The sequence below is a fragment of the Herpailurus yagouaroundi genome, unplaced genomic scaffold (genome assembly GCF_014898765.1).
Source record: "Herpailurus yagouaroundi ecotype Mexico unplaced genomic scaffold, PumYag 213, whole genome shotgun sequence".
Classification (NCBI taxonomy): Eukaryota; Metazoa; Chordata; class Mammalia; order Carnivora; family Felidae; genus Herpailurus; species Herpailurus yagouaroundi.
Window position 1 is genome coordinate 15,734,387 of NW_024412444.1, and position 17,235 is coordinate 15,751,621.

The 17,235-nt window shown below is 55.5% G+C and overlaps 1 protein-coding gene across 7 annotated transcripts in view; it reads right to left on the reverse strand.

The window, feature by feature from the left end:
* Positions 1–17,235, reverse strand: part of DNAH1 (dynein axonemal heavy chain 1) — a 76,932-nt gene that overhangs the window by 15,301 nt on the left and 44,396 nt on the right. For all 7 annotated transcript variants that reach the window (XM_040454886.1, XM_040454885.1, XM_040454884.1 and 4 more), the window contains 18 exons: positions 16,063–16,149; positions 15,767–15,953; positions 13,363–13,454; positions 13,013–13,167; positions 11,464–11,641; positions 10,466–10,660; positions 10,257–10,376; positions 9,829–9,987; positions 9,548–9,655; positions 8,335–8,475; positions 8,034–8,194; positions 7,442–7,599; positions 6,710–6,883; positions 5,867–5,905; positions 3,575–3,753; positions 2,381–2,611; positions 1,513–1,709; positions 900–1,035 (listed from right to left, as the gene is read on the reverse strand). In XM_040454886.1, coding sequence (XP_040310820.1) covers positions 900–1,035; positions 1,513–1,709; positions 2,381–2,611; positions 3,575–3,753; positions 5,867–5,905; positions 6,710–6,883; positions 7,442–7,599; positions 8,034–8,194; positions 8,335–8,475; positions 9,548–9,655; positions 9,829–9,987; positions 10,257–10,376; positions 10,466–10,660; positions 11,464–11,641; positions 13,013–13,167; positions 13,363–13,454; positions 15,767–15,953; positions 16,063–16,149 — 2,697 coding nt within the window. The remainder of the gene's footprint in view (positions 1–899; positions 1,036–1,512; positions 1,710–2,380; positions 2,612–3,574; positions 3,754–5,866; positions 5,906–6,709; positions 6,884–7,441; positions 7,600–8,033; positions 8,195–8,334; positions 8,476–9,547; positions 9,656–9,828; positions 9,988–10,256; positions 10,377–10,465; positions 10,661–11,463; positions 11,642–13,012; positions 13,168–13,362; positions 13,455–15,766; positions 15,954–16,062; positions 16,150–17,235) is intronic.

The window sequence follows — 17,235 nt, forward strand, 5'->3', positions numbered from 1 at the left end:
AGTGCAAAAGCTAAGCCTTGATGATGGCCCCTGGGCGTTGGTCTCCCTGGACCTTCACAGCAGCCCCATTTTACAAACCTGGGCAGAGAAGCCCAGGATCATACAAGTGACCCCATAAGTCATAGTCTAGGACTCATATCCGGGTCTGCCCTATAGCAGAGACTCTGAACATCACCACTGGGCTGTGAAAGAGCCTTGGGTCCTGGGTAGGAGATGTGGCACCTTACTCCTCACTTTTCAGGCCTCTCCATGCCTGTTTAGTCCTCCTGTTTACAGGAGAAAACCAGGCCATGGGCAGAAATAGGTCCTTACCAGATGACATGAGAGGACCCTGGGGTAGAAGCAGGGCTGGGAACAGAGAGGACTCTGCACAGGGTGGGATATATTTCAGGACTTCAGCCTTGGCCCAGTTCTGACCCCTAGCCAGGTTTAAGTGCTGCTGTATTTGTCTTGAGACCCCAAAGCCACAACCTCACCTTCTCTTAAGAGACCTAGTAACAGTACTCATGCCTAGGGAGCTCTAGAGGGAGCAGCCCCTAAATAGAGCACCACGGGCACAGCACTTTGGGCACAAGTCCTGTGGTCCTTAAGGTGGGAAGCCTTTGGCCAGTGAGTGTGGTGCCATTTGTGGTCAGCCATGGTGCCAGGGGCCTTCTTTACCCTTAGGGTTTAGTAGCGATCTATATCTCCCTAGCCCTGATAGGCTGGGTTTGGCCCCACACACCTGACCCACCCAACTATGGGCTCCCTCACCCCTAGTCCCAGCTGTCCCTCAAAACAGCCACCCCAAATGACAGTGACCTGGGATTGAAGGACTGACCACCTTATAGGATACCACACTGGGATGGGGTTATAGCCACCCCACCCTGGACCCTGCCCATTGCCTATGGCAGTGGCACCTGGGTGTCGGAGAACAAGAAGGTGATGGGCAGGCTGTACAGGCCAGCCTTGAGCAAGACCTTCTTGACATCTTCACGCCACTCGGTCATGCCGTAGTTCTTGGATAGCTCAATCTGGAAGCACTCGTACTCAGCCCTAGAGACAGGAGTTTGGGTGGAGGCCTACCAGAGCTTGAGGCCAAGTGCTGAGTGGTGGGTGCCCACACCCCACCCCAGCCATCTGGAGTCTGGCCCCCTTCCTGGGCAGATCTGCAGACTCTCCAGGCCCTGAACATGCTCTCTTGCCTTCAGACCTTGGCTTAAGCTGTTCCCATGGCCTGGAATGCCCTTTCCTTCCATCCTCCCAGCTCTGATTCTGAGAGAAAGCCTATGGCCGTCTCATCTAGGAATCCTTCTTGGATGTCTGAAGCCACATTTCCCTCCCCACAGCACCACAGGGCACTGCTGTTGCCTCTTCTTGGGGCCTAGTTCCTGTTCCCAGTGTGTTCAGGAGCCCATGGCTGGGGGTCCTGGCCCGGGGCGGCCCGAGGCTCCCCCATCTGTGGAAGAACATAAATGGAACCAATAGCCTGCCGCCAGCCACCCACTGCCCACCATGTCTGGGGGCCCTCACATGTGCGAGGCCAGCCGAGTGAGGGAGCTGCGGCCGCTGCCACCCACACCCAGCAGGAGCGCGTTGCCCAGCGCCTGGCGCAGGGTGCGGCTGATGCGGCAGATGTGGCTCATGGCATCCATGAAGAGGACCAGCTTCAGCTTGGCTGTGTTGATCTGGTTGTAGTCCTCCATGTACTCCTCAATCACCTGCATCATCTGGGGCAGGGAGGATGGGGAGATCTGGGTCCTCTCTCGGTCTCTGTGAACCAGGGCCCCCAACAGAAAGCACACCCCTTCCTCTGTGCTTGGAAGGGCGCTGTGCCTTCAGAAGCCAGTTCCACCTACATAAGGCCCGACCTGTTGGATACACCAAGGCCTGAGGCGTGGGGTCAGAGCCCTGTCTGTTTCCTCTGGGTTTTAACAAGTGTACTGACCCATGACTCTGGTGGGAGCTCCTAGGAACAAGGAGGGGATGTGTGTGGAGGGAAACCATCAGGAAGACCACGCCAGCCACGCAGCTCTGAGACCCCTGACGGGGTCTCTTCCATATCTCCCTGGGGTCATGACTCAGACTTATGACCCGAGGGGCCCTGCTGCCCCTCTGAGGGCAGGATGATAGCCCCTCCAACAGGTACAGCATGTCCCTGTTTACAGAGCCCGTCTCAAATGAACCACAGGCTCATCCTCAGAGGTGGGCCAACGAGGGCCTGCTACACCCTTTTGACAAAGGAAATGAGACCCAGAGAGCCAAGTGCTGGCCTTCAAAGTCAGTGTCCTGACCCTCCAGCCACAGCACGCAGGTCTGTTAGCAGTGCTGCAGAGGGCCTGGGTCCCGGGGGGCAGCATGAAGGGCCCCAGGAGGAGTAGGCCTCAGCCGGGCCCCTCACCTTCTTCTCGCTGGTGATGAGCTCATAGGACTTGACATCAGAGCCTGGCGACATGAAGTCCCCATAAAGGATGGGCTGGAAGGGACAGACCTCAACAAAGGCCACGTCCCAGTACTCCATGTGGCTCTCCAGTAGTTTGTCGAACCAGCCACGGTCCTCCTCGTTCACCAGGCGGTCGCGGAACACGCGGCAGCTCTCATGGTACCACAGTCGTAGCAGCTGTACCTTGTCCTGCAGCCATCCTGGCGTCAGCACCTGCCTCTTCCCCCGGAGTCCCGGGCAGGGCTGCACACAGGGCAGCCGGCCAAGGACCACGTCCTGCATGGGGCTGTGCCTCACGCCTGTGCCTCTCCACCCCCAGATCCAGGCTCAGAAGGCCAAGTGCCTACTGGGACCCAGCTCCACTAGGGCCCCCACGATTCCTCAAACCCCAAGCTGGGGAGGAATGCCCAATTCTCCTTCCTAACGCCCCACATCTAGCCACTCAGCAAGCCCCTCGGATTCTGCTCCCATTTCTATGTCTGTTGCCACCTCCATCCCAGCTTTCCTGCCTCTCCCTGGGTGAGTAGCTGACCTTCAGGAAGCTCCCAGGCCCTTCTCTCTACCTCTTTGGCTATAGCTTGGCAAGGCCAAGTCTGGCATCTGTCCTGTTCACTGAGTCTCCCTGTGCAGACCAGGCTCTGCACACACTGACCAAACCCACCCCCATTCCAAGTGCAAATCTGTCTCCCACCCAAACCCATGGTTCCCATCACCTTCAGGATCCTGTGGCCCCCACAGCTCACAGTCTGCCCCAGCCCACCCAGCACACCAGACAGCCCACTCCCTGCTACAGTCCTGCTCCTTCCACTGGAGCATTTGTTTCCTGGAGTGCATCCCACTCATTCTTCCTCCCAAATCTTCTCCCACACAGGGCCTCCAACAGGAACCTTTCTCTCCCTTTCTTTGCCCTGGCTCCCTCTTTTGTGTGAGCCCCAACACCACTGCCATTCTAAGCATGGATCTGGACTCAGCTATAGGAAGGCAGGGGGTCTGGAGCCCACCATGCCTCCAGCCCCACTCAGGGCCTGGCCAGATCAAGGCTGGGCAGTGTTTGAGCAGTAAGGCCTAAAACTGAGGGGCTGGGGAGGACTGTGAAGTCATGGTGGGTACTCCTCTGCTGGACACTGGGAAGGGATCCTACCAGATCCTCACCTCGACCTTAGCTGGGTCGGCCATGAGTATTCCCTGGAAGACCTTGGAAAGGTCCCTCAGGTTGAAGGTATAGTGGGACTTGGCTGGGGTGGGCAGCAGCTGGGAGGTGATGGTGGAGTATACCATGATGGTGGCTTCCACGAGGGGGTCCGCAAACTGAGCGATGGTGGGGGCCCCAGCTGTGGGAACAGGAGGGTGGACCTGGGTCACACAGGTGGGGGTTCCAGTGCGGCCTCTGTGGATCCTAACCCCCTGCCCTTGCCAATGCCGTGTTCTCCCCCAGATGCCCTTTCCCCAGCCTGTGGGCCTCACTTGCACCCACCCTTTAGATCCTCTTCGATGCCACCTCCTCCACAAGTTCTTCTTGATGTCCCCTAGCTTGGGGTGAGGAATCTCCTGCTCTGAGCTCCTCACTTGTACATCCTCATTACTGACACAGGCCATTGTGCACTGGGGCACTGGGACACACACACGGAACAAGGGGAGTCAGTGCCAGTGGGGCTGTCCCCCACACCTGAAACATGCCGGCTCTGAGCCAAGCAGGGGAGGGTCACATGGTCCACATAAGCTTCAGGAGGGCATCACGGGGGATGTGCAGGGCCTGGAGTCAGCCGTGACCTGCAGGGCTTACCAGCCCCCCGGAGCTGCTGCAACCCACTAGCCTGCATTTTCATTACTAACATAATCTGTTTTATTGTTCTTTAAAATCTACTCAATTCTTTGCTGGGAACCAAAATGCTGTCAGTGGGAACTTGGGGCAGAGGGAATCAATCCCCTGAAGTGGAAAAAAGTAAAGAAGGGGCAGGAGGACTCATCAGCCCCACAGAGGGGCTCATCTATTAACACAGGCACTGCACTGTTCTAGGTCCTGGGCACAGAGGGCAGCCCCAACAGACACACTCATCACCCTGAAGCTGCCATTCTTGTGGGGAGGCAGGGAACGAACAGACGTGCAGCAGAGCAGACAGTAAAGAGCTATGGAGAGGCCTGCCGCAGGAGAGAGGTGTTGGGGGTGGGGGGGGGGGGCCGGGCTAGGGGCATTCGGCATGATGCTGGGAGAGGCCTCGTGAGGAAGGGAGGCATAAGCAGGCCCAGGACAGTGAGGAGCGGGTGAGAGCAGAGAGGTGACAAAGGGCAGGGATGGCCCCATCCGCCACTGTTGGGACTTGGGCTCTTGTCTGCAATTGGGCAGCGGAGGAGTGTGATCCGAATGAACATTTGAATGGGTCCCTCTGGCTGCAGATGGAGATGGATAGATGAACAGGTGGGAGGTTGGGGTGGGGTGGGGAAATGGGGGTGGAGGGTGGTGACCTGAGAGAAGGAGCGGCCACCCTCCACTGACAGTGACAGCCCGGGAATGTGAGGACTGAGAGCTGAACTTTGGTCTGGCCACACAAGGCCGCTGGTGACAAGGGCACTCTCTGGGGAGTGGTGGGGCACGAGGGAAAGTGGGAGGGGTGGCTGGTGCCAGCATGAAGAGACAATGCTCTTGAGCTGTGCTGTCAACGTGAGCAGAGAAATAGAGTGATGGCCAGGATGGGAAGGGGCCCAGAGTGGCTGTTTGGGGTTTTGTGTTACGATGGGGGACATGTCTGCTTGCTGATGGAATGGCCCAGTGGAGAAGGGCCACACACATATGTGGGTACTTATGCAGTGTTTTGGGAGGTGGAGCCACGTCCTCCGGCACACAATCTGGGGGTGGGAATTCAGGCTAAAGAACAGGACTCTTTGACCTTGTCTGGGAGCAGGGCGGTCCGTTCCCAGCAACAAGAGAGAAGACAGGGCCAATGGGCGCCTGGGTGCAGGTGAGCAATGGACATGGAGGCCTAAGGAGGGCGCTGTTTTCTGATGGCCTCTTTCAGCTGAGCTAGGGGAAGAGGTGGGATATGAGGTGGGTCTGAAGGCCTGAGGTAGTCAGTCGCCCTGCAGCAATGACTGACAGATCCGTCCTGTGTGAGGCTGCCACACTGGAGATGCCTGCTCCTCGGAGAGGGCCAGCCTCTTTGGAGCCTCTGCTTCTTTACACAGGGTGGGAGCTCATTCACTGAACTCACATTTACTTTGCTTCTACTGCAAGATGGACATAACCCAGGCACCGAAGGACTGGCTGCTGTACGAATAGTTGAATGAGCCTACAAAGGCATTGGCTATAGCCCAAGGCCCTCACATGAGCCTGAGGATGGTTCACTGTGGCCACTGCGACCCAGCCTCAGCCCCACCCAACTGGAGCCCAGGGCTCCCCCTGGAACCAGCACCTCACCCCATCCAGGGCCTGTCTGGGCCTGCACTTACGCACGGGCTCCCGGTAACTTCTCTCCCCGAGGAGTCCATCTAGAGGGTTGAGGGAGAGACATGGGGGTCTAACTTAGGTGGGTCCCTTGCTGCCCACCTTGGCCAGCTGGGCTGAGCTGGGCAGCTCCCAGAGCAGCTACCTGCTACCCACCCTCCTCAGAGCAATGTGCCCCCCCCCCCCCCACAAGCTGGGCCTGTAGGCAGGTTCTGACCTATCACCCCTGGGGGCAGGGCAGGCCAGGCCACAGGAGGGAAGACCTGACTCCCATCCCCCACCACCTGGCACAGTGCCAAGGGGAGTTCAAAGGTCAGAATGTATGTTAGATAGGAGGTGGGCTGGTGAGGGAAACTGCATCCTGATGCAGACTTTTCCCCAAACCCCATGGAAGATCAGGGCCACTTTGTCCATTCTATCTTAGTGGCTTTTCCTGATTTATAAAAGTAACATCCTTCCACCAGCTTTTCTAGGTAAGTACTGACATGTATGTGTGTGCATATGCAGGTGAAGTCACAAGCATACAAGTGTATAAATCATATATTCAGTAATCCCCATGTGCCAGGCTTCATGCTAGATGCTATGTGCAATGTCTTATTTAACCTTCACAACTTGGGGTGGTGGACTCTAATATCATCATCCATTATACAGATGGAGAAACTGAGGCTCAGAGAGGTTCACAAATTTGCCAGTGGTGACATAGCTGAGTAAAGGATGAATCCAGGGCTGAGGTCAGTGCCTCAACCACTCCCCCCTTTCCAGCAGCTGCCCGGCTGTCCTAGGAGTAGTTTATCTGCTTGGGCTTCTGCCTTTGCCCATGGCCTCCCCCACTTCTGCCCAAGGCTCACCCATCCAACTGCCCAGGATGGTGGAGAAGATGCGCTTCTTGCTGACCTCATCCATCTCAGCAAAGGACAGGTAGTTGAAGTGGCGCATCAGCCGTGGGGTGATGGCATTCCTGCCTCCACCTGGGGGGCCCATGGCACAGACAAAGTTGATGTCCACCAGGTTCTTGAAGGCTCCTGGAGTGGAGGCAGGAAGTCAGGAGGGAGCCCTGCCCAGGGCTGAATTATGACTTCTATGGGCCCCAGGCACTTGGCCTTCAAGGGTCTCCTCTCCTCCATAACAATATTAAAAACTATAATTTATATCAGTATTAGAATAAAGACAAATATATTTATGTTATACATTAAAAATGTTCTTTGACCTGAAAGTTCATCTTCCTGGTGATTTTAAAAGAAATCAAAACAAGGCGCCAGGGTGGCTCAGTCAATTAAGCGTCCAACTTCGGCTCAGGTCATGATCTCACAGTTTGTGCTGACAGCTCGGAGCCTGGAGCCTGCTTCGGATTCTGTCTCCCTCTCTTTCTGCCCCTCCCCTGCTCATGTTCTGTCTCTCTCTCTCTCTCTCTCTCAAAAACAAATAAACATTAAAAATTTTTTTAAAATCAAAACATTTCTGTGGACCCTCTAAAAGTACTGTGGGCACTGGGCGCTGTGCCTACCCTGCCTAACAGATGCCCTGGCCCTGCCCAGCACACCCAGCCCGCACTCCACTGGCTCAGGCCAGAGGGTACATACCAATGACCTTGCGGTCATACCAGCCACCGTGGTCCATCCACTGGCGCAACAGCTCGATGGGTGGCTGGGCACCATACATCTCCAAGGCTGGCATGTTCAGGTCATCAATAAAGAAGATGAAGTTGCGCCCCAGGGGTGGTCCGAACACACCCTTCCGCCTGTGGGAAGGGGCTGTGTGAGCCTAGCACCCATTGGTACCAGGTCCTCTGGGAGCCCAGGGGTGGCAGGATGGCAACTACCTTCAGCCTCCTCTGAATTGTTGGATCTCTTGAGCAGCCCCTTGTCCCATTCTGAACATCCTAGGACATCACACTTGGCTGCGCTGAGTCTGGGCTCCCTCAAGGTGAGTCTTGCCTCCCATGCAGACACATAACAAGCCCCACCCGAGTACCCAGCCCAGGGCAAGCACCCATGGCTGGGCCTAGTAGGCATTTCTGAAGGATGACGGCTCCAGAACAGTCTGCAAAGGAGCCCAGGGCCCTCCAGGAAGGTCTCAGCAAACCCGAGAGCATAATTTGGTGAGGAGCTGAGAAAGCAGCTGGTTGAGCCAGGCTGGGAGGACACGGGACATAGAAAGGAATGAGGTGCCTACCTCTTGTCCAGCTTGCTGTCGATGAGGTCCTGGGTTTGGTTGGCCGAGGTTCGGGCTGAGAAGGTGAGGAAGTGGCTGATGTACTCCAGCGGCAGGTTCTTGAGGAGCTTGTCGGAGATGGTGAGGGTCTTCCCTGTGCCTGTTGGCCCGATGCACAGCACCTAGAACAGGGATCACATATTCAAAACTCTCCCAGGGTCTGGCACACAGCAGGAGCTGCCACCCTGTCAATATGGGAGGCCAGCCACCCCCTGACTTGGGCCTTAGTTTGGGTGAGACAGGGCATGGCAGGGGCACTCACGGGCCTGTGGTTGGTGAGCAGCATGTCCAGCAGGTAGGACATCTGCACTGTGTCCATAGTAGGCACGATGATGTTGCAGTAGTTGGTATCTGGCACCATGGTGAACGGAGTCGAGGAGTCCATCCACTTGACCCAGGCAACCTGGAACCACAGGTAGCTCAGGGCTGGGCCCAGAACCCCACTCTGGCCAAGTGCACCAGGAGGGCAAGGAGCTGCACTGTTAGGCCTTGGCAAGAGAGCCCGGGTAAGGGGCTGTTTCTGACTGAAATAGGAAGCCTGTGCCCTACTCTCTGCACACCATGGGGAACCCCAGAACAAACCACTGCGAGTGGGGAAGCTCTCTGCACACGGCTGCCCTTGTGGGCAGCTTCCTAGGGAAGCTGTGGGTCTCTGCATCAAGGAAGTATTCCAGCAAGTGGACAACCCAGAAGTCAAAGGCCTTCGCTATTTAATTTCAGACTATCCAAGGTGGGGGAGGGGAGGACCAGAACCACAGGTGCTGAGATCACCTGGCCTCATCTCCCCACACCATCCCACCTGCATGAATTCCTTGACCCAGCTTGCAGACCTCCCCCGATGAGGGTCCTCACTATGGTCAAGCACAGGTCACACTGGTGACAGTCCTGTTAGACTCAAATGTGCCCTGTGAGATCCCCAGCCCCATGCATAGTGGCCATCTCCGCAAACGCCTCTCTGCCCCCTCTTCCTCCTGGGTTAGGATTCTGATCCTAGAAGCAGAGTAGGCTCACAGAGCCCTCGCTGGCTGATAGAATCAATGGGACACCAAAGCAGGCCTTGAGGGCTTGCTGCCCTGCCCTTAGGGTGCCCAGCCCCTAAGAAAATGGGACTTTTTAGTAGAATTGAGGTGAACATCCCTGGACTCGGCATCAACACGGAGGAGTCAATGCATATGGTTGGTAGGGGAGGAACTCTAGGAACAGCTCCCAGTCCCAGGTTCAAGTCCAGCTCTGTAACCCACTGGCTGGGGATGACTGTTCTGAGCCTCAATTTCCTTGTCTGGAAAATGGGCACGATAATAGGTATACTGTGGATCTGTAAGGATACATGAGATAATGCAAATAACTGCCACCTGAGACCTGTGGCCATCAACATGGCCTCTTCTCTGTAGTCAGGATTCACCGAGAAGTTTAGCCACCACCCAGTGGGGCGCCTCCCGTCCTGTCCTGTCCCCTCGGCACAGGCCTGCATTCACCTTCTTGCCTTCCTCATCTTCATCCTCATCGTCCTTAGTGCTGCTGATCCCGGCGTCCTCCAGCCTATAATCGAAAACCAGCCCCTCCTCTGGGAAGGGCATGGTCAGCTTCGAGGGACCAGAGGAAAACCAGGCTATGAGGCCCAGGAATTTGTGTGGCTACTTGTCCCTGGGGGCCCGAGTCCCATGGATGGTCCCAGAACACCTGGCATTCAGCACACACATCCTGGACTTGGGAGCCCAGCCTGGCGGGGGGGGGGGGGGCCACTGCTGCCTCTCACTTTTTCTATCTTCATCTTGATCCTGAGCCAGTGGCTGAAGTTGATGCGGCTGGCACTGTCCCCTGTGGCACCCACACTCCAGATCAGGGAGAAGATGAACCAGGGCTCAATCAGCTCTGGGATGCGACTCAGCTTTTCTGGGGATATTTTCTTGAGGCCCTGGGGATAGTGGGAATAGTATCAGGCCAAGGCAAGAATAGTACTGAGTAGCCCTAGGAGGCAGAGGTTGGGGGCATCCTTTGGCCTCTGCTGCATAGTTTGGTGTCTCTGCAGCAGACCTGATGGGGTGATCCCGTGACCCATGTGAGCCGATCTGAATCTCTCTTCCAGGAAGCTGGGCGTGGGGTTCAGGGCCCTCTGGTACTTGGGCAAGGAGAGCAGTGGGCAGAAAGGAGAAGGCACCCAGCCCCACTTGCTCAGAGCCATACCTCTTTAGGCAGAAAGGGCTTGAAGAAGCAGTCCAGCAGCTTGAGGAGACTCATGATCAGGTTGCTGTTGGTTGAGGCGATCACCTCCTTTACCGAGTTCCGGATGAAAGTTATGGACCCCTATAGGGGATGAGCACCTGGCTCTTGTGGCTGGCGGCCACAGCACCTGGCTGCCCCACCTGGGCCAGGCACACTGTGGACTTGCTTACCTCCAGGAAGCCAACAAAGAGGGCCTTGAACTGTTCCTCATAGGGCTTGAATAAGTCAGGGAGTCTCCTTAGCCAGCACTCGACAAAGGGCATGAGCCCCAGGATGCTGGGCTCCAGGTACACCATACCACAGCGGGACACTGTGGCTGGGGAGGCCACTGCCAGGTCCTGCACCTCGAACATCATGGTCATTGCCTGGCAGGACATGAACTGTGTGAGTGGGCCAGCCACCAGCTCCTAGGGCCACAGAGCCATGGGGAGGGGTTGCCCATCCTGCAACTGTAGGCATGCCATGGGGCAGGATGTGCACCAGGAGCAGTGCTGGGGTGGAAGGGATGCAGAAATCCCTTGGTCTTCAGCTGATAAAATATCCCTCCCTGGAGTCTTGAGGAGAACAAAAGTCAGGAGATTCCTGATTACTCTCTGGCCAGTATAGTGGACTGGGGCATATTGGGGTCCCTGGAGCCATAGAGAAATCTGATGGGAGCTGCCTGCTATGCTCCAGAATCTCTGGGTGTTCTCAGAAGGGCTCAAGAGATCAGCTCAGTGTGGATACCATGAACTGCTCTTACACCCAGGTGATACCTCCTCTTCTGAGAACTGCACCTCACACACCAGGCAGGTGTCCCTACAGCCAGGTCTGGACCACCTGTCTCCCATACGACTGTCATGTTGCTAAGATGCCTGATTCAGACTGGGCTGACATGGCTGCAAGGGGGCCTGGGAGGCACAAGGCAGAGCCTTGTGGGTGGTCATCCTGGACCTAGGCCCAGAGCATCACAGACTGTGGGTCTGCAGATGGGTAGCTCTGAGCAGCTGCACAAGACGTGGCCAAGTATGGGAGCTTGGGACGGAGAGGGACACCAAAAGGTTGTGGGGATGGGCTGAGATGCAGCTGTGGTCCTGAGATGGAGGGGGACGAGGATGGCCAGCATGCTGTGGCCGTCAGGTCCACCCAGATGCAGAGGAGAGCCGGGGAAATGGACAGGTAGACATACCTCTGTGAGCTTGATGATCTCCCCAGAGCTAAGGCACAGCTTCTTGTTGTCATCCAGCACCGTGTTCATGTTCTCTATCCAGACAGCATCCACCGGCCCATCGAACATGTACCACTTCTTGTTGGTATCAGAGGCGATGGCCCCCGCCCGGATGAGGGAGGAGAAAATCCCATCTGTCCTGCAGTTACCAGGAGGAGAGGGCTGTAGGTGCCCAGAAACAGGGCAGCAAGCACAGCTGACTCCCAGAGACATCTGGCTGCCAGTCTGGCCTTGCTCTGCTGGGGTATTTTTCCCTTCAATATCTTCATTCATTGAAAAACTATAATGGGGGAAATGGGACTTTTTGGTAAAACATGGGGTTATAAAAATGTGTGCTTATATTCCTTCTCTGCTGAATCTCCATTAAAAAGAGGATAAAGGGGCGCCTCGGTGGCGCAATCGGTTAAGCGTCCGACTTCAGCCAGGTCACGATCTCGCGGTCCGTGAGTTCGAGCCCCGCGTCGGGCTCGGGATGATGGCTCAGAGCCTGGAGCCTGTTTCCGATTCTGTGTCTCCCTCTCTCTCTGCCCCTCCCCCGTTCATGCTCTGTCTCTTTCTGTCCCCAAAATAAATAAACGTTGAAAAAAAAAAATTAAAAAAAAAAAAAAAAAGAGAGGATAAAAAGGTGATATCCTGGGGAAAAGAAAGGAAACGGGGGAGGAGGCAACAGCAGAAATGGAGGTCCACAGAGTTCTGGGACACGGAAAGAGAAGGATAAGAGGTCAATGACCTAGCAGAAAAAGCAAGGGATGGGTCATGAGATGTATCCAGTTCCTGCCACAGAACCCAAGAAGGCTCAGGTTTCAAAGGCCCCAAATGCCAGGGAAACTGGTGGGTAGGGGAACATGTTTTTGGTCTGATCCCCAGGCCCCCCACCTACCCATGCAGAGGCCTAGAGTGGGTATAGCTGAGACCCTTCACAAGAAATGTGGGAGCAGGCCAGACTCACATTTAGAAAGACAGGTGACTGCCCCTCTCTGGGCCCCAGAACACTGGAGCCAAGCAAAAGTCCCCAGCAGAGACTGGAAACTTATTGAGAGAAATAGAATCCCCCCAGAGAAGAGCCTCCCACATGCTGACATTTGGACGGTGTCCACTTAGTTGCCCTCTCCAGCTCAAGGCACTTTCCCTGACATGCATGTGTCTGCCAGGGCATGGAGGCCCTGAGAGGAATCGCCAACCCTCTGGGGTCACGACACCAGGCAACATTTACTGAAAACTTGGTATGTGCCATGCTGTCCAAACATCTTCTTTATGTCAAGGTCATTTTCTATGGCAATCATGGTGCCATTATTATCCCTACTTTGCAGACGACAGCACCAAGACCCAGGGAGTGAGGAAGGTCACTCAGCAAGGAAGTGCAGTGGTGAATAGGGTTCCAGGCACTTGGGCTCCAGAGCCTGAGCTCCTGACCTCCCACTGGGCTAGGGTGGGGAGGGGGACACATGGCTCACAGCCTCCAGAAGCCTAGGCACAGGGTGATAACTGCAGAGGGATTGGGACCACTCACCACTCATGGGTGAGCAGGTCAAATTCTCCATACAGCTGGCCCATCGTGATGGACTTGGGGTTAAGCACGTAGTAATTGACAGCCTCGTACACACCACCGCTGATGGATGGCTGCCCTTTCAGCAACGTCATGGCGGCTGCCAGGACTCTGTAACACTGGGGAGGCAGCCACCCAAGAGTGAGCCTCCTTGTTCCCCAGAGAACAGGGCTGGAGTGGGTTGCAGATCACAGGGGCAGGAGGGGTAGTCTAGAGGCCACAGAGGTACAAATGGGGGCCAAGACCCCACTGAGGCCCCACCACCCTCAGGCCTACTGTCTGGGTGCTGGATCGCCTGGCTTGGCTCCACTTACATTACTCTTGCCAGAGCCTGTGGGCCCGACCAGCATGAGGCCATGCCGTACCACCGTGGTCTCGTAGAGCTGGATGCACTTGGTCAGGAAGCCTGGAGGGACATGCAAATGGAACCCAGGGGGCAGAGCATGGGCTTGGGTCCTGGCCCTGCCACTAGCTCTCCGTGTGACCTCAGGTGGGTCACCCTGAGCCTCAGTTTCCTCATCTATAAAATGCGGCTGACAACAGTGCCTACTTCAAAGGAGGGGGCAGGTGAAGCCCTGAGCACAGTGCCTGGCACAGAGTAGGGACTCTCTGCTAATGGCCAGCCATGATTGCCACTGTGACCATCAGTCCCTAACATCCATTGGTCAGGTGTCCAGCTGGCACAGGCCCCAGAAGCAACGTCAGCTCCTGCCGAAAGCACTGCCCTGAGTAAATGGTGGCCAATACGTGGCAAAATCCCAGGGACAAAACCTGAGAGTTAGTCAGGAGCTTTGACTGACCAAGACCAGAGCTGTAGGGATAGCTGCCAGTGGTGGGCAGAGGGCCAGACCCACAGGTAGAGAATGAGCATATCACTTTGGCCCAAGAGCGGCTTGGGGAGTGGCAGGGAGCTATGGTACCACATGCCTGGGGGTCCCTGTTAATGAGACATGGTCTACTCATTCAGTGATGGCTAAGCTGAGCCAAAGCCATGAGCAAGAGATTTTGAGGCTTCATTCAACAAGCCTGCTGGGACCTGGTGGGCGGGAAGGGGCATCAGAGCTGCATGTGGAATGAACAGTGGAAGGCATGGGGGACATGCCTTGCAGCATGAGCACATCAGGCCCCAGAGAGGGCCCCGTGTAGCCAGGGTGGCCAGAACAGCCAGGTGTGACTTCCTGGGGAAGCACCCCCCTTCTTCACAAAGGACAGGCAGGGAGGGTCTAGGAGGAGAGGAAAGGTCAGCCAGGCTAGGGGATGGTGGGACCAGAGCTCGAGCTGCATGACTGTGCAGCGGCTGCATTGAGACCCCCACCTTCTATTGGGAAAGAGGGTTGGGGCGAGAGGGAGATTGATGAGGGCATCCCACAGAGTTCTTCCAACTGTGTGGTGGTTTTTGTGACAATCCAGTTCAAGAAAAGCCCAAATGCTCCTTAGCCCAACAACAACAGGGCTGTGTTCCATGAGGAGTATGAGCAAGTCCTGAAGAAGGGAGTGACATGCTTTGCTCCAAAAGAGGGGAGTTGGGGTGGGGGTGAAGTGGGGTGGTGGGTGTGGGCAGGCCACAGCTCACCATTTCCCCAGTGATTCCCACCCCAGGCAGGTGAAGACAGAGCAGAGGAGAGCTCCTGTCAGGGAGGAACAGGGCCCAAGAGGAGCCCAAGTGCTGTGACTACTCCCCACGTGGAGAGAGGGACCACAGCAAGACTTCTGGGGGAGACAACAGGATTTGCTTCTCCAATGTAAAATAACCAGCAAAATATACATTGGTCTCTGCCCCGGGGTCCTGAGGCAGAGCTCCTCAAACCATTATAAATAGGATGCTAGGAGAATCTTCTTTTCTAATACTTAGCCTTTGATCCTGGTTCCTGACACAGAGCTCCTAAAACCTTTGTCATTTCCTGAGTGCTAGAAATGTCTTTTGTTCTAATGAGGCACCTCTTGGTGGTGGGCTCCTGGAAGGGGGCTGGTCACCAGAAAGACCAAACCATGGTTAGATGCCTAGAACTTTCAGCCTCACTCCCCTATTCTCCAGAGAAGGGAGAGGGGCTGGAAGTGGAGAATAATTGATAATAATTAAAATTTTATCATGCTTACATGATGAAGACTCCATAAAAATCCCTACAGCATGGGGTTTAGAGAGCTTTCTAGTAGGCGAACACATCCATGTTCTGGGAGGGTGGTTCACCCCCAACTCCAAGGGGGCAGACCTCACCCTATGTATCTCTTCATCTGGCTATTTGTCTGTATCCTTGCTCATATCCTTTATTATATAATAAGTAGTAAACTTGTTTCCCTGAGTTCTGTGAGCTGTTCTAGTGAATGGTCAAACCTAAGGAGGGGGTCATGGAACTTCTGATTTGTGGCCAAGCTGGAGAAAATTTGTGGGTAACCTGGGGGCTCACCACTTGTGACTACTTGGGACTTGGGACTCTGATTAGTGTCAGAACTGAATTGAATTGTGGGACAGCCAGCTGGTGCTAAAGAATTGGGAAACTTGCACATCTGGTATCAGAAGCATGATTGGGACAGAGGACATTTTCCTAGACATCTATCACCTGAAGCTTCTAGTGGAGACAAGGCTGGGGCAGGGACCGCTGGCAGTCCCCAGCCTGTGGCACTCTTGGCCTGAGGCAGTATTGCCCTGTCTCTGCGCCCCTGCCCTGGAACCCCGGGATGGCCACCCCAGCACTGTGAGGGCAGGGGCCAGGGGCTCACCATCCACATCCTTGAGGTTGTTCTTCTCACAGACCTGGCGAATGGCCTTGTCCAGGATGCCATAGTCAGTCTCCTCCTCCTTGATGGTGGGGAACAGGTCTGATACGATCCCAGAGAAGAGCTTGAGGTCCTCCTGCAGGAACTTGGGCACGTTCACATCTCGGATAGCCCGGAGGCATATCAGCTCCTGCAGCAGAGGCCAGTGGGGCCTTCAGGGGACGCAGGTCGGTTGTGCCTCTGGCCCCTCTTGAGTCATCCTGGAGGCCCGCCTGGGCGTGCTGCTGGATGGAGCTCACCTCATTCATGCTGGGGTTTTCTCGCTTGAGGTTGCCAGCAGCCGAGATCACTGTCTTCACAGCTCTCATCCCAAAGTCATAGTGATCCTGTCACCACCACACAGGAGGAAGGGTGGGTGGGCATTGTCCCTTTGGGGGCTTCTGCCTGGAACGCTCTGTCTCCCACCTGGTACCTGGCCCTCACCCAGCTGGAAGCTACAATGTCACTTCCCCCGACAGCTATCTGTGGTTGCCCACATGCCCCAGCCTGAGCCAGGTGCCCTCGTTTGCACTCCTCTGGCACCTTCTATTTACCATCCCAGCAGCCCTCTCCCTTCACAAGTTTACTTATTCTGCATCCCCTGCTCAACTTTTGGCCCCTGAGGATGAGGACTCCGACCCAGGCAGAGTCCTGCAGTCCCAGCACTGCACCAGGGGCAGAGAGGAAAAAAATGTGAAAGGAGTTCCCATTAGTGCCACAATAGGGTTGGCCCTGAGGGCCTTTGAGCTGCCTTCTAACATTATCTCTTAAATCTCTCTGGACCCACCCTTTCAGCCACACGACAAGGACCCACCGGAAGACCAAGGCTTTTCTCTTTGCTACTTACTGGTTCTGTTTCTCTCCATTATATGGCAGGTATGTTGGAAATAGTTAAATTTATCTCTTTTTTTAATGCTTATTTTTGAGAGTATGAGAGAGCATGAGCAGGGGAGAAGCAGAGAGAGAGGAAGACACAGAATCTGAAGCAGGCTCGAGGCTCTGAACTGTCAGCACAGAGCCCGATTCGGGGCTCGAACCTATGAACTGCAAGATCATGACCTGAGCCGAAGTAGGACGCTTAACCGACTGAGCCACCCAGGTGCCCCTTAAATTTACCATTTTTGTCTATGAGGCCAGACCATGAGAGCTACATCTGGACCTGACCCACGGACCAGCGCACTTCCCAGAAGTCTCAGACTTGGAGCAGGATGAAGAGACTGGGCTACACTTTGAGTCACTGGCACTTGAGAAGGGTTGACTGCCTTTCCAGAACCACATGGGTACAGTGAGTCTGACGGGAGGGCAGCATCTTTGGAAGTGGACGGTTACAAAGAAGGTGTGTAGGGGTTCTGGCTTCCGGGCTGCACTGTGGCGGGCAGCTGCTGCTTTTCCTGGGAACAGACTGCATCTCCTCCAGCACGTGGGTTTTGGGG